This window comes from Diuraphis noxia, unplaced genomic scaffold, assembly GCF_037042655.1.
Source record: "Diuraphis noxia isolate RWA-SAM2 unplaced genomic scaffold, SU_Dnox_SAM2 contig0005, whole genome shotgun sequence".
Classification (NCBI taxonomy): Eukaryota; Metazoa; Arthropoda; class Insecta; order Hemiptera; family Aphididae; genus Diuraphis; species Diuraphis noxia.
The window spans coordinates 30,769,700-30,782,553 of NW_028301715.1; the positions used below are offsets into that span (position 1 = coordinate 30,769,700).

The following is a 12,854-nucleotide window of genomic DNA, read 5'->3' on the forward strand; positions in this document are numbered from 1 at the left end:
AACAACAAATTATACTTCTGAAATCTAATCAAAGTCTCGATTAGTGTTTTGGAACACTTAACTTAATTTTTACTACTGCCACTAAATTGTATCAAATTTAAAAACTCCATGACATGTTTGAAATATGAAAACTTGCCCAATATTACAAATCAAAATGAATAACTGACAAAATTATCAATTAGAGACAATTGATAACAAAAAATGTTGAGGAAAACCGAAAAACAACAAACTGAAAATATTCAGTAATAATTATTATCATCTCCAACCTAGCTAGAAAAATTATTTTAAAATAAATTTCATCAGTCAAGCAAATAATCTACATTATTATTATATTATTAGTTATCAAAACACTATAGTTTTTTTACAAAAAATATTTAGTTCCTAAAAAAACAAAAGATTGATAATGGGACAGTTGAGTGTCTCGAAACATGCCCGCCCGAGTGGTCCTAACTACTCAATCCGCCCTGTCTATTTGTGCATTACACGTGTAATAAGAAAACCCATCGGTGTGCAGCTCCTATAAAGTCCTAACAATATAATAATTTAGCCGTTTCAGCGGAGCATCGCCATTGTGCGACGTCGCTTTAATAAGTAGTACCATATTATTCTATCGTCTCTCAACTGCGACCGTGCAGGTAGTCATCATTGTTCTCCGATGAAAAGTGTTCATTATTTTCTGTCCGCTGTCTTCGTTATGTAATTCCATGGATATATAATGATGTTAAATGTATATTACATTAATAAGCGCAGTGACGTAAACCGGGTAATCACTGTTCACTATTTTACAAACGTATATTTATTCAGTGAAACATCTATACAATGAACGCTTATATTTTAACAACATATTTTTATGTTTAAAAAAATATTTTGGAGATCAAACCAAACTCTATTCAATAAGCTTATTTATTATACTTTTCCCCCCCTTTTAATGAGACTTCGTTTTATGGATCTTTGCTGTATTATATTATAATATAAAAATATTATCAGAATATTAAATATTTTTGTCATGTGTATCGAAAAGCATAGCGATCATAAAATCCTGCAACCCTTGAATTATTTTCATTTCTGAGATCTGATGCAGTTCAGTAGATATTACGACGAAGCAATGGTTCACAATCGACTTCGGACGAGAGTGTAGCGGAAAGAAAAGAACGTGGGCGAAATAGGAAAGATATTTTAATATTTCAATTAATTTAGTATTAGTTATAACAATTATTAAAATTCAATAGCAACAATAGGTAAATTTAATGAGAAAAACTAACAAACATTTTTAATTTTAAGATTTATTGTATAATATTATTTTTGTATATTTTTGTTTTGGAAAAAGGGCTTTTCAAATTGATAAATTGGTCGCCTATACTGTTAAAAAAATAAAATATTGTAACTAATAAAAATTGCATATCAAAAATATAAATTAATTTTATGTTAAGTATTGACATTTATAAAAAGGTGACGTGACTTAGCCCGAAGGCACAAAAATTCTAAACACGACTTTAGACATAGCTAAATGAATCTGTAGTAATGCGTCTTGGATGTTTATTTTTTTAACCAAGTGTGAAAACCAAAGAATACTACACGAAGAGTTGACAATAATAATATTACAATCCATCGATTTCTAAATCACAATTTATTATTTTATTCGAATATTTGACTAAAACTATTCGAGTGTATATAGTATATACCTACGAATTTATATAAATATGAAAATACTATATACCTAGGTGGCTTATACATAGGTACCTATATATTATGTAAGATAAATTATACAGTATATAATATATTATAGTGTCCTGTCTACGTGAATAGTAATAATATTTTAAGATATATAATAATTGTCACAATGCGTTACTATAATAATAATTCCTAAATTAATATAAATTAGGTATAATATATTTATTGACATATAAACGTAATAATAATGTTATAATAATAATAATAATAATATAATATATATAGAAAGGACAAACAATATTGGTAATTGGGCGACGTTTATGATGCCCGACGAAGATCTTCGCGATCAAGATGTATTTATTGAATTATTTTTTCGACATAAAAACAAAAACGAGTAGGTACACGGGCTTAATGAAGAGTGTATAATGATATTATTTTCTTTTTAGTACAATAGTTTCTTTTCATATTTATAAATGTATAAATGTTACCTTAAATGCATGCAAATCTTAAAATACTTGTAATATTTCATATTTGTTACATATATTATTATTTATATATGCGTACCATAATATTATTAAATAGTTGGCTACTCGAAAATTGTTTTATACGACGATTTTAAATTTATTTATTTATACGCGCGATGACAAACGTTTGGTAAATAAATTATTATGTATAAAAAAAAATCCTATGTCGATTAATACAATAAGCGAGAACATGATTTTAATGCATATCAATATATATATATATATATATATATATATATGTATAATATATATGTACAATTCAATAGTTTATAATAATATAATAATAATATAATTTATGTTCAGCGCTAATAGTAATAGGTTATTACAATGATAAAATATCTAATGTTAATTAAAAAAATAATAATAACTAATATAAATATATAATAATAAGATAGACGTTTCCGCACGTGCTACATCAATCTCTATGTAGGTATATTCTTATTAAAGTGTCGTAACGATTCGAAAGAAAAAATATGTTATATAATATCAAAGGTGTCTCTGTTATAAATATTAAATTGCAACGTGATACATCGTTTAAAATAATAATATCGTGTTGCATAATTTTACCAAGTACCTATACCTACGGCTATACCTACGTATATATTATAGTGTGATGTATGTGGGTATATAGTCCGACGAGTGTGTATCTACTTGTATACTTACGATATACCTCTTAGGCCAAACTAGGTCAGCATTTGTTTTTGTTTTTTTTTTTGAGGAGGTGTGGTTAAGTAAGACCTTAATGATGATAATGGGTTTTCAAAAAAAAAAAAAATCAACTTTAATTTGTTTTTAAAGCCTCGTAAAGTATTATATAATTATTATAAATCATATTTATGTGAAGGGAGACTTAAATCGAAACTGGGTAGGACATAGCCCATAACAACTCTCCCACTCCTTATGGTAACGCCTGTGAAACATAATTTCAGATTTTACTTTTGTGATATAATTATAATAATATTGTCATTAATTTTTGTCTGCATCTGTGAGCACTCGAGAGGAGGATAATTAAACAAATACTGATATATTTTAGGTACTCGCCAACCAAAATACCTAAATATAAAGTCGTGACGTATACCTATATGGTTACTGCGGGTTAAGTCTGTATTAACCACTGTTGATGAATGTATAATATTATATTATCGTGCTTATATAGTTGCGGTTTCCTTAATAAATTCACCGCGAGTTACAGAAATGCTCAATAGCACAGATTTGTACAAAAAAAAAAAAAAAAAATACCTAAAAACTTTCGTATTTTTAAGAAAAAAAAGAGAACCTCCACGTGATAGGAGTTTTTCGCGTCAGCGGAGGTGTAGTGGTGGAAGTGCAGGTGGACATAATCGGCGTGTGGGTGTTTAAAACGAGTTGGCGGCCAACATAGACGCTATCACGGCCACGATGGTCAGCAACAAGACATGCGATGTGGACGGACTTTGGTGACCCGCTGACTTGTCCCACGGCGTGATCGGATCACTGTAACAGAAAAAAAATTGTAAATAATTTTTAAAAACATAGATATCAAAATAAAGCTTTTCTTTTTAACCACGTGACAATATTCTTTTATACATTATTCATATCATACATTCATACCCATATACTTCAAACTTAACTTTGATTATTAATCTTAGATTAATATTTTCATTTAAATTAATATGGTTCTCGCTTCTCACATTATCTCATATATAGTGTTTGACGTTTGTACATAGTAGGTATATAATACGCGCTGCGAATACATTTTGAAGATTTTAAAAGTCAACTTAAAAACGTATTTTTTTGGTAACGATTTTCTAGGATTATAATAATATGTATGATTAATGATTTATGATTACAATAATATAATATAGTGACAACTTCTAACAGTAAAAATGATATCAGTGTAAGGCTAAATAGAGGATGTCAAATGTCAAGGTTAGGTAAAATGTCTTCAATCTTCATCGAGTAATATTTATAATATTTGACTATGATATAGGAAATAATGCCAACAATAATAATTTGTTTTCTGAAAATACCGCCGTCTGGCCGTCTTGTACTTCAAAAAACGGAATAATATTGCGTTAAGTTAGACATAGTAAACTAAGTGAATACCTAATCAAAAATAACGACGTGGGACTTTACAGACTCTCCCCCCCCCCCAAAAAAAAAAGTTAGCTTTACGGTCATCGAATAGAGTGCAGTTTATAATATTTCATAATACACAGAGTGACTATAATGTTGACGGTCTAAAAAGTTTCCAATTATATAATATAATATAATATTATTCTGAAAACGCTCCCGTTCAAATGCCCAATATTTCAACGAGTCAATTTTGTCAAAATTGCATTATATTTTTTGACGGCACTCCGTAACACTATAGTACGCGGAATTAAATTGGCACTCGGATTTCTTTAGCACTGCAGCCGTCGTAACAATAATAAGCAGTAACGTACATGTAAGCTCCATAAGAAGGGGAGAAGGTACGATATGGTTAGTACCCCCTACGATATGGTTCCATCTGTGACAACTATATTAAATATATATCCACACACACACATATATACAATATAATAATAATATATAGAGACTATAGAGAGAATATTCCACCCGCTCGACGATCGACGACAATAAACGTTTTGTCGTAGTTCCGTCGGCTTTTGAAGCGTATAATATTATTATTATTGTACACTTGTGTTATATTATATACGAAACGAAAGTTTTGCAGAATAAAATGAAAGGAAAAAAATTATATACTATTACACACACACACACATATATATATATATTTATGTGATTTGACTGTTTGCCGCTGTGGGATTATCGCATACTTATATACATAATATATAATATATATATATAACATATATGTGTAGCATTCGTGTAGTGGCTTATATTATACTCATGTGGCGGGTGTGTTTAATAATAATAATGTATATAGACAGGACACAGGAGTACAAGAGGATATTCGAATGTGTGTCCTGCTGCAGCAGTTATGTTTTACCTACCCATATATTATAACAATATAGCGTATACCTATATATTATTATAGTGATAAATCGGACACGCGAGTAGGCAGCGACCGCGAGCAAAGTATATTTTTATGAATAACTATATTACTGCTATGTTTACCATACATACGATTTCTACGAGTATCCTCAACCACTGAATTATTATTATTATGTGCATGTTACGACGCGAATATATAATTTTATAATTTTGTACTTAATATAACAACATATATAATCGAATTTCGGAAAAACGTGATTTTAATAAAACATGGTTTCGGTTTCGGGGTTCTGCCGAAATCATTTTTTTTTTTATTATTATTAAAATATATCGCGTTTAAAAGTCATAACTGTCAATCAAACTCGGTACTACTTTATATAATATAATATTATATATAGTTAGGTCGATTCACCAAGCATGACCACCCTCATTTCTTCTTCTAATAAAATGAATTTATTAAAATTCTAACTTTTCTGTAGGTATACATTATAGTTGGTAACATCATTATACGAATATCAAATAGGTGCAAATTCACGACGTGTATAGGTATATATATAGCTGTAGACTGCACTAATAATTCTTCCAAATCGAGCCTGAGGTGGTCGCAGGGGTGATATTATGTACCAAAAAACCGCTTAAATGTCTGTTATTTATGATAAAATATTCTAATGTCCGCTTTTTGATGTGAACTATTAGATAAATGAATTGCAAAAATGTTGAATTAAAGAATATTATAATATACGTACTATTCGTCATAAATAATAGTAGGTAAATTAATAATGATAAAAAAAAAATATGAATATATGTTTATTAAATCGCCAATGATTCACTGATACTAAGTCGATAATTGCTTAAAATATTATCTATATTTGATTTTAAAACAATAATTTGCTAGTATAGTATTATTGCTCTATTATTAGTTTATCGAATACAAATATTATACTTGCCAGCTAAAGCCGACTTCGTGTGATATTTGTGGTCGTGTGTGGTGTGTCCAGTGTGTATCAAATGAAAATCGATCTATACAGATGTTTAAATCGCAAAACGAGAAAATAATAATTTGAGAAAAAAGCATACATAGGTATATATTATAATGAGCTGGTTGACAAAAAAAATGTCAATCGTCAAGTTAAAAATGGTGAGAATCTTAAAATAATAATATACTTGAAGTTATTATTAATTGGCATTGCCACTGAATGTAAAAATGAAAAATGAAAATTGAATGTTTCAATATAGTGTAATCAATAGAAATGATAAATTCATCTTTTCATTTCCATTTCGGTTTTGAAGATATTCAAAGGAAAACCTTTAAAAATACAAAACTGATCGGTGATCGCTAAATAGAAATCGATATGTATACTCGTTGCGATGATACTTGAGGTTGGCCACAATCAATATTATATAGTATAATCATTAGTCAGTCAACAATTTTAGAGAAGGGATGGAATGGATGGATATCGTATCCTATAATCTTTTTACATTTTATAACCTTCGTTAGTAATTATTTTCATTATAACGAAGGACAAACGTATATTATTTTTGTGATTTTTAAAATCTCGTAGATTCAGATATTCAATTAGGCGTAATTCAATTTCATGAATATCTAATGTAGTAATATGTCTAAACATTTTATTATTAAAATGATAATATAATAGGGACTGTATGTCAGCTATACATATACATAATACGGGATATCATTTGATCGTTATTAAAAATTCACTTATTTATTAATTAATATTCATTTGATTAATCACAATTATCTGTAACTAATATGAATAAATGATTATATGGTATTGTTGTTTAAAAATATTAATTCGAATCGCTCATAATAATAATACAGTTACTGGCATACTCGTAGGTTGTAATTATTATTAATTATAAGTAGGTTGTTGGTTGGAGGGTATATGTGTGTATGTGTGTGTGTGTGTGTGTGAGAGAGAGAGAGTGAGGGTTTCACATCATCCCTTATAAATTAGAAACGTCGTGTTCGATAATTTCATAGGACCAAATTTTTTCAATTCTCAAAGACGCTTCTTTTGTACTTCCAATTCGAGAACTGAGTGTGGTTGATGTTGACGTTGTTAAAACGTACATTAACACGACGTGTCATTATCGTTATTTACACACACGTATAGTATATTAGTTCATATTATACAGAGTGATTCTTTTATAAAACTACACTCATTATTTAAAAAAGTATTGACTTTTTTCAAAATATTTTTTTACATAGCTTCAAGTTGTTAAAAAACCAACGCTTTATTAAAAAATTATATTCTTAAATATTTTTTATCCTTATAATTTTTTTATATTTTTTACTTTTTTGAATGGCAACATAGTTTTTTAATTTCATATTATACATAAAAATTAAATTTAGGACGAGTAGTTTATGAGTTATAAGTATTTTAAGTTTAGACAAGCGGATTAGTGGACAAACATTTTGCGGGTTTACTCCGTACCACTTCACTCAGCCAATCTAAACTTTAAATACCTATAACTCATAAACTACTAGCGCTAAATTCGAAATTTTAAAGTAATAATTAATAAAAAAAATAGCTTTATTAATTTATGAAATTTTATGTGTAGGTTACCGTTTGAAAATCAAAAGTTGATAGTCGTTTATCTAATAAATATAAGGGTGAAAAATATAAACAAAATTTAAAAATCAAGAAGAGTATAAATCTACAATTTTGAAAAAAAAAAATTTTAAAAAAGTCAATACTTTTTTAAATGATGAGTGTTGTTTGATAAAAGAATCACCCTGTATATAGGCACAGGTAGGTACTTTATAGATAATAAACTGTTTGACCTGTTCGCGACAGACGAAATCAACAAAATTCGTTTGTTACGGTGTAGGTAAGTACATATAATATTAATATACGAGTGTGTTTTTCTCAACTCGAGTTTACACTGACACTGTAGTCTGACACTTAGCAGTATATAACACTCACACATATTAGTATAATTACACATTATTAATATTATCAAATTTACTATATGACCCACAGTGCCTATGTATTTATGTAATATGCACCTATGCTGCCTTTTAAAATCAACGGTAACATAACATGGCGCTCTCGTTACGGTGGGAGATGGTATTTTGCGCTTATTTAATTACTTATAATTTGCGTCACGACAGAAAACGAAATGGAATATGTAATTTGCGCCACACTTTCAACTTCAATTGTTGGAATTTACCAGCAGATAAATTTATTGCTATCGCATTATAGAATATACAATAATACGTACCAACGTGTGTCCAATATAATATTGTTGTGTTCTACTGATAATAGACATATCGTCTCTATTAGACCTTTTTTTGGTAGTTTTTGGCGCAAATTACATACTCCCGTTACGGTTTATTTTTCAGTTGCAGCTGCATGCCTGCATACAACAAAATACTGAAAGTTTCACAAAATCATTGAAAGTGACTATCGTACTGCACTGCTGCATAATATAGTTTGTGTTTACGTCCGATTTTAATAAAAATGTATTAAATTATGTGTTTAAAGGTAAAAATAAAAGTAAGGATAAGGACATACAGACCTCTAGTATCTAAACACACGAAAAAATATTGTAAGAATACAAAATCGCCTTCTTCCTTTCAGCAAGTGCATCAGTGTGGTTCTTATATTAATGATCTATATGATCCAATTATAATAAATAACGCAAAAATGCTCGACTTAATTCCACGCGAAACGAGTAAATCACGCGGTGCTTGTGAATACCCTAGTCGGTTACTATAATAATATTTAATTAATTATCCGGGGTTATTTTTCAACAACGCTTATATATATATATATAGATATATATTATAGAGCCCTTCCTATAATATGGATAATTTATTATCATTATATATTATATTTTATTCGTTTGTTTAAGTATACAAAAAACAAATTACGAGTGCGTAATAAATTGAGTGGATATCTTGAAAAATCGTTATTATATTATTATTACTATTTTCGTCGTGTCGCAATAATTAAATTTCATCGGTAAAAAAATTCGCGTTTAGATTCAACCAAATTAACAGCCGTTCGCGCGAGCCTTACGAAAATAACTATATATACACCAGCTATAAGTACCCATAGTAGTACAGCTATATACAGCATATATATACTTAATATAATACATGCATATTATTTAAAAAGGAGGATTTGTCTTTTCCGTGTCGGCAGGTGACGACTAATTTGCATAATCCGAGCGCTGGCCCGTCATTTCTATCGAGTTAATAATATAATAATTTAAAAGAGAGGAAACCTGCAGGGAGAGGGTGTAACGGTGAAAAAGACTTATTCATTCAACGAGCGAGTCGAAAAATAAACACTACCGAATTCGTTATAGGTACGTACCTATATATAGTACGCATTGATTATAAATTATGGTTATGTATATTGATTTTAGTTTTTAATTATTTTTCAATGGCCAAAAGTGTTTAATTTTATAGGTATCAGTTACGCGACATGGTTGCAGCAGTGTATATTACACTAAATATATATAGGATAACAAAATAATTTAAAAGAAAAAGAAAAACGATAATAATCGAATATTGACAACAATTGAATGTTAATGTTGTATATGTTACACACAGTCTTTCTTTTTCTTTCTATCACTGTTTTCGGACGACAATGACAGATCTATGTATAATAATATGATATGCGTGTAACTCAAATATATACGGCATACACGTGTGAAGGGTGTGTGTGGTGTATTGGGATATGATTTATGTTTAATCTTTGACACTTTATCGGGTCCCATTGTTATGGGTACGGTTTTAAGTGCGCAACTCCTTTTGCTCAAAAACGACCTTCCCCTTTTCGCCCACGTCCTCTTTTCGACCAAATACCTACCATAAAATAGTTTCTTCTTTTCACCTGAAAATTTCACTAACACAAAATATATTTTTGGAAAATAATAGAAGCCGCCTCCTCGTGGTGCTTTCTGGGTTATGCCAAATAACTTAATTAATTTAATTAAATTTTGAGATAATGCTTTCCAAAATGTTGAACATGAAAATTGGGCAAAAAAAATTATATTATTTTTAGTCGAAAAGAGGAAACTATTTGATCATATTTGGTTGAAAAGAGGACGTGGGCGAAAGAGGAAGGTTGTTTTTGGACGAAAGGAGTACAGCCCGGTTTAAGGGGCGGTGGTTTTCGAGAAAATTTTTTCAAAACTATAACCTCTCACCCTTCTCCACCGCCGATTTATATATATTTAAAAAGTCTATTATTCTAATATTGTCAAGCCGCCGGCGGCCACGGCGTTGGGTCCTACAAAAATTCATCTCTGTTTATACATATATATATATATTGTTGTACGTCATTTACTTCCAACATTTTCAAATTTTGAATCATATTATACACCTATACAATATATATTGTTGATATATTATTATTATTATTATTATTAACACACACTCTTTGCGACGGCGGTGGCGTCGTGTATTGTGCTTGCGGGAATATTTATATAGTATATATAGGTATCTATGTTATGATGTATTTATTATATATTGTATGTTAATATATTATATATACGACGACGAGATATGAATCACCGTCACCGGACGAATTGTAAATATAATAAAATATATAAATATATTTCTGAACAATCAAAGGGAGTGTTAATCAACGACCGCCGATTATTGTAAAGTCGAGATTTTTGTTTGTTTAGCGGTTGACTCGATGACGAGAAAATATATTTTATCATCAATGTTATTTGTATATTGTATACATGCTTTCGGTGAACCTTTATAGATTTTTTCCCACCCCACGCATACAAGTAGTAACAACATAGTATACCTAAGTTTTTTAAAAACAAAAATTACATTTAACAGGTTTAACATATTAAATTTTAGTTTAGCAGAACCAATTTTATGCTGTCACCTTAAATATTAGAGTAGATTTGCACCTATTATCAAATTTATAAATTAAGAATATTATCTGTGTTCTGTGTAGGTACCCCCGTCGTTGATTTTTTTTAAACATATTTTAATTTTTAAGCGATACCTAGTTAATTATATTAGGTAAAATATCAAAATACTCATAAATCACTTGAAAATTAAACCTGCAGAACAACTAACGGTTGTGGCTGAGGGATCCTAATAAAATACTAGAAATACTAAACATCTAATAAGATTATATTATAATTATCGGTTGATTTTTTTTTTTAATAAAATATTTATTTACCATAACCTTTATATAAACAATAAGGTTATGTGGTTTGCTTATAAGCAACTTACAATGCGTGTCCTTATGACAATAATAATCATAGTTATGTGGGTAAGTCTGGGTGAAAAACGAAAATTTAATGTGGCAATTTTCCACGTAATTCATATAGAATGTAATATGCTGCCAATTACGCGAAGGGTCAAATTTACTTGATGACTTAGGACTTGTAATAATTCGCCGTGATAAGTATAAATAATCGGTATCCCTTGTGAGGTACGTATTTTGTATACCTATATACGTATAGGTGCAAAAAGCACTGATAACTAACATAATTATAAACTAACTTTTTCTATGCAACAACTCTCGATCTTTATAATCAATATAAGTTCTTTTTTTTTTTAAATATAAATCATTATTCCGACTATTAATAAAATATAATTATTATACTGAAAACTTTTTTGGGTATTGATTTAAATGAAAGTCAAACAAAGTTCAAAGTTACACACTTACATGCACAATAAAGTTATGCACTGCACATATACCGTTACATACACGTATATATTATTTGCATTTTAACGTCTATCGTGATAAAAGCAATGATGCGTTTAGACATTACATTATATCGTTTTCGAGTAAACGACTCGTTATTTTATCGTATAGAGGACTTCTGTTTAACCATATCAAATCCAGCTTAGGATTTCTGGCGTTTGATTCAAAACGTTTATGCGCAACAATGTTCGCCGAAATAGTTGTTTAAACTTATTTCCGGCCATGCCATCGCGTCGTCAGTTAAATTGCGCGCGTTGGAACTGCCGTATTATGATTCCGTATCATGGTCGAAGAAAACTTCGGAATTACTATAAAACGCGACGGAATGTAGCAAAATAATATTCTAAAATAATCATACTAGTTTAATCCCCATACCGACGAGGTTTTGACGTTATTTCTGCACCGTCACCGCCAATGCCAAGACTTGCAGCGTAGCAGTTGATCGAGTCGTCGGTTATGAATTATAACCAGCATAATCGATCGTCGTCCGTCGATGAAAAAAAGATAAAATTTACAGTTTTCCTCGTATTCACTCGCTCGCAAACTATTGCAAGCACTTGTTAAATCATGGACACGTCGAAAACCGACGCAGATCTGTAGAAATCAATAGCGAAACGTTTGAACTTCGTCCTCGATCGTTAGACTATAAATTAATATAAGTGCGCGCACAGCAATAATATATTATTGCGCGGGACTCGCGTAAATAACTGTGTAAATTATTTTTAAAATCCGAAAGCAGATCGCGTCCGGTAAAATTGAGTATAATAATTACAGACGTAATTTATTCGACGTTCTAAATGGGTCAAGGTCAGCCGATTAATTTTTTTTTTTCACTACGCGCTGCAAGTTTCTCGGTCGGTCCCTGAGGTGATTCCGTGTATATAGCTGCTACAAACTTATCGGACGTTTTTGTGGAACTTCGAAGTCGGTGTAATAACTAATAAGTAATGACGACCGCCGTCGCCTC

At 29.9% G+C, this 12,854-nt stretch overlaps 1 protein-coding gene across 1 annotated transcript in view; it reads right to left on the minus strand.

Moving 5' to 3' along the window:
- Nucleotides 1-1,519: 1,519 nt before the first annotated feature.
- Nucleotides 1,520-12,854, minus strand: part of LOC107165315 (Superoxide dismutase 3) — an 83,797-nt gene continuing 72,462 nt past the window's right edge. Inside the window, exon 5 of the mRNA XM_089229921.1 lies at nucleotides 1,520-3,668. Within this exon, the coding sequence (XP_089086047.1) occupies nucleotides 3,551-3,668 (118 nt within the window). The 3' untranslated portion in view covers nucleotides 1,520-3,550. The remainder of the gene's footprint in view (nucleotides 3,669-12,854) is intronic.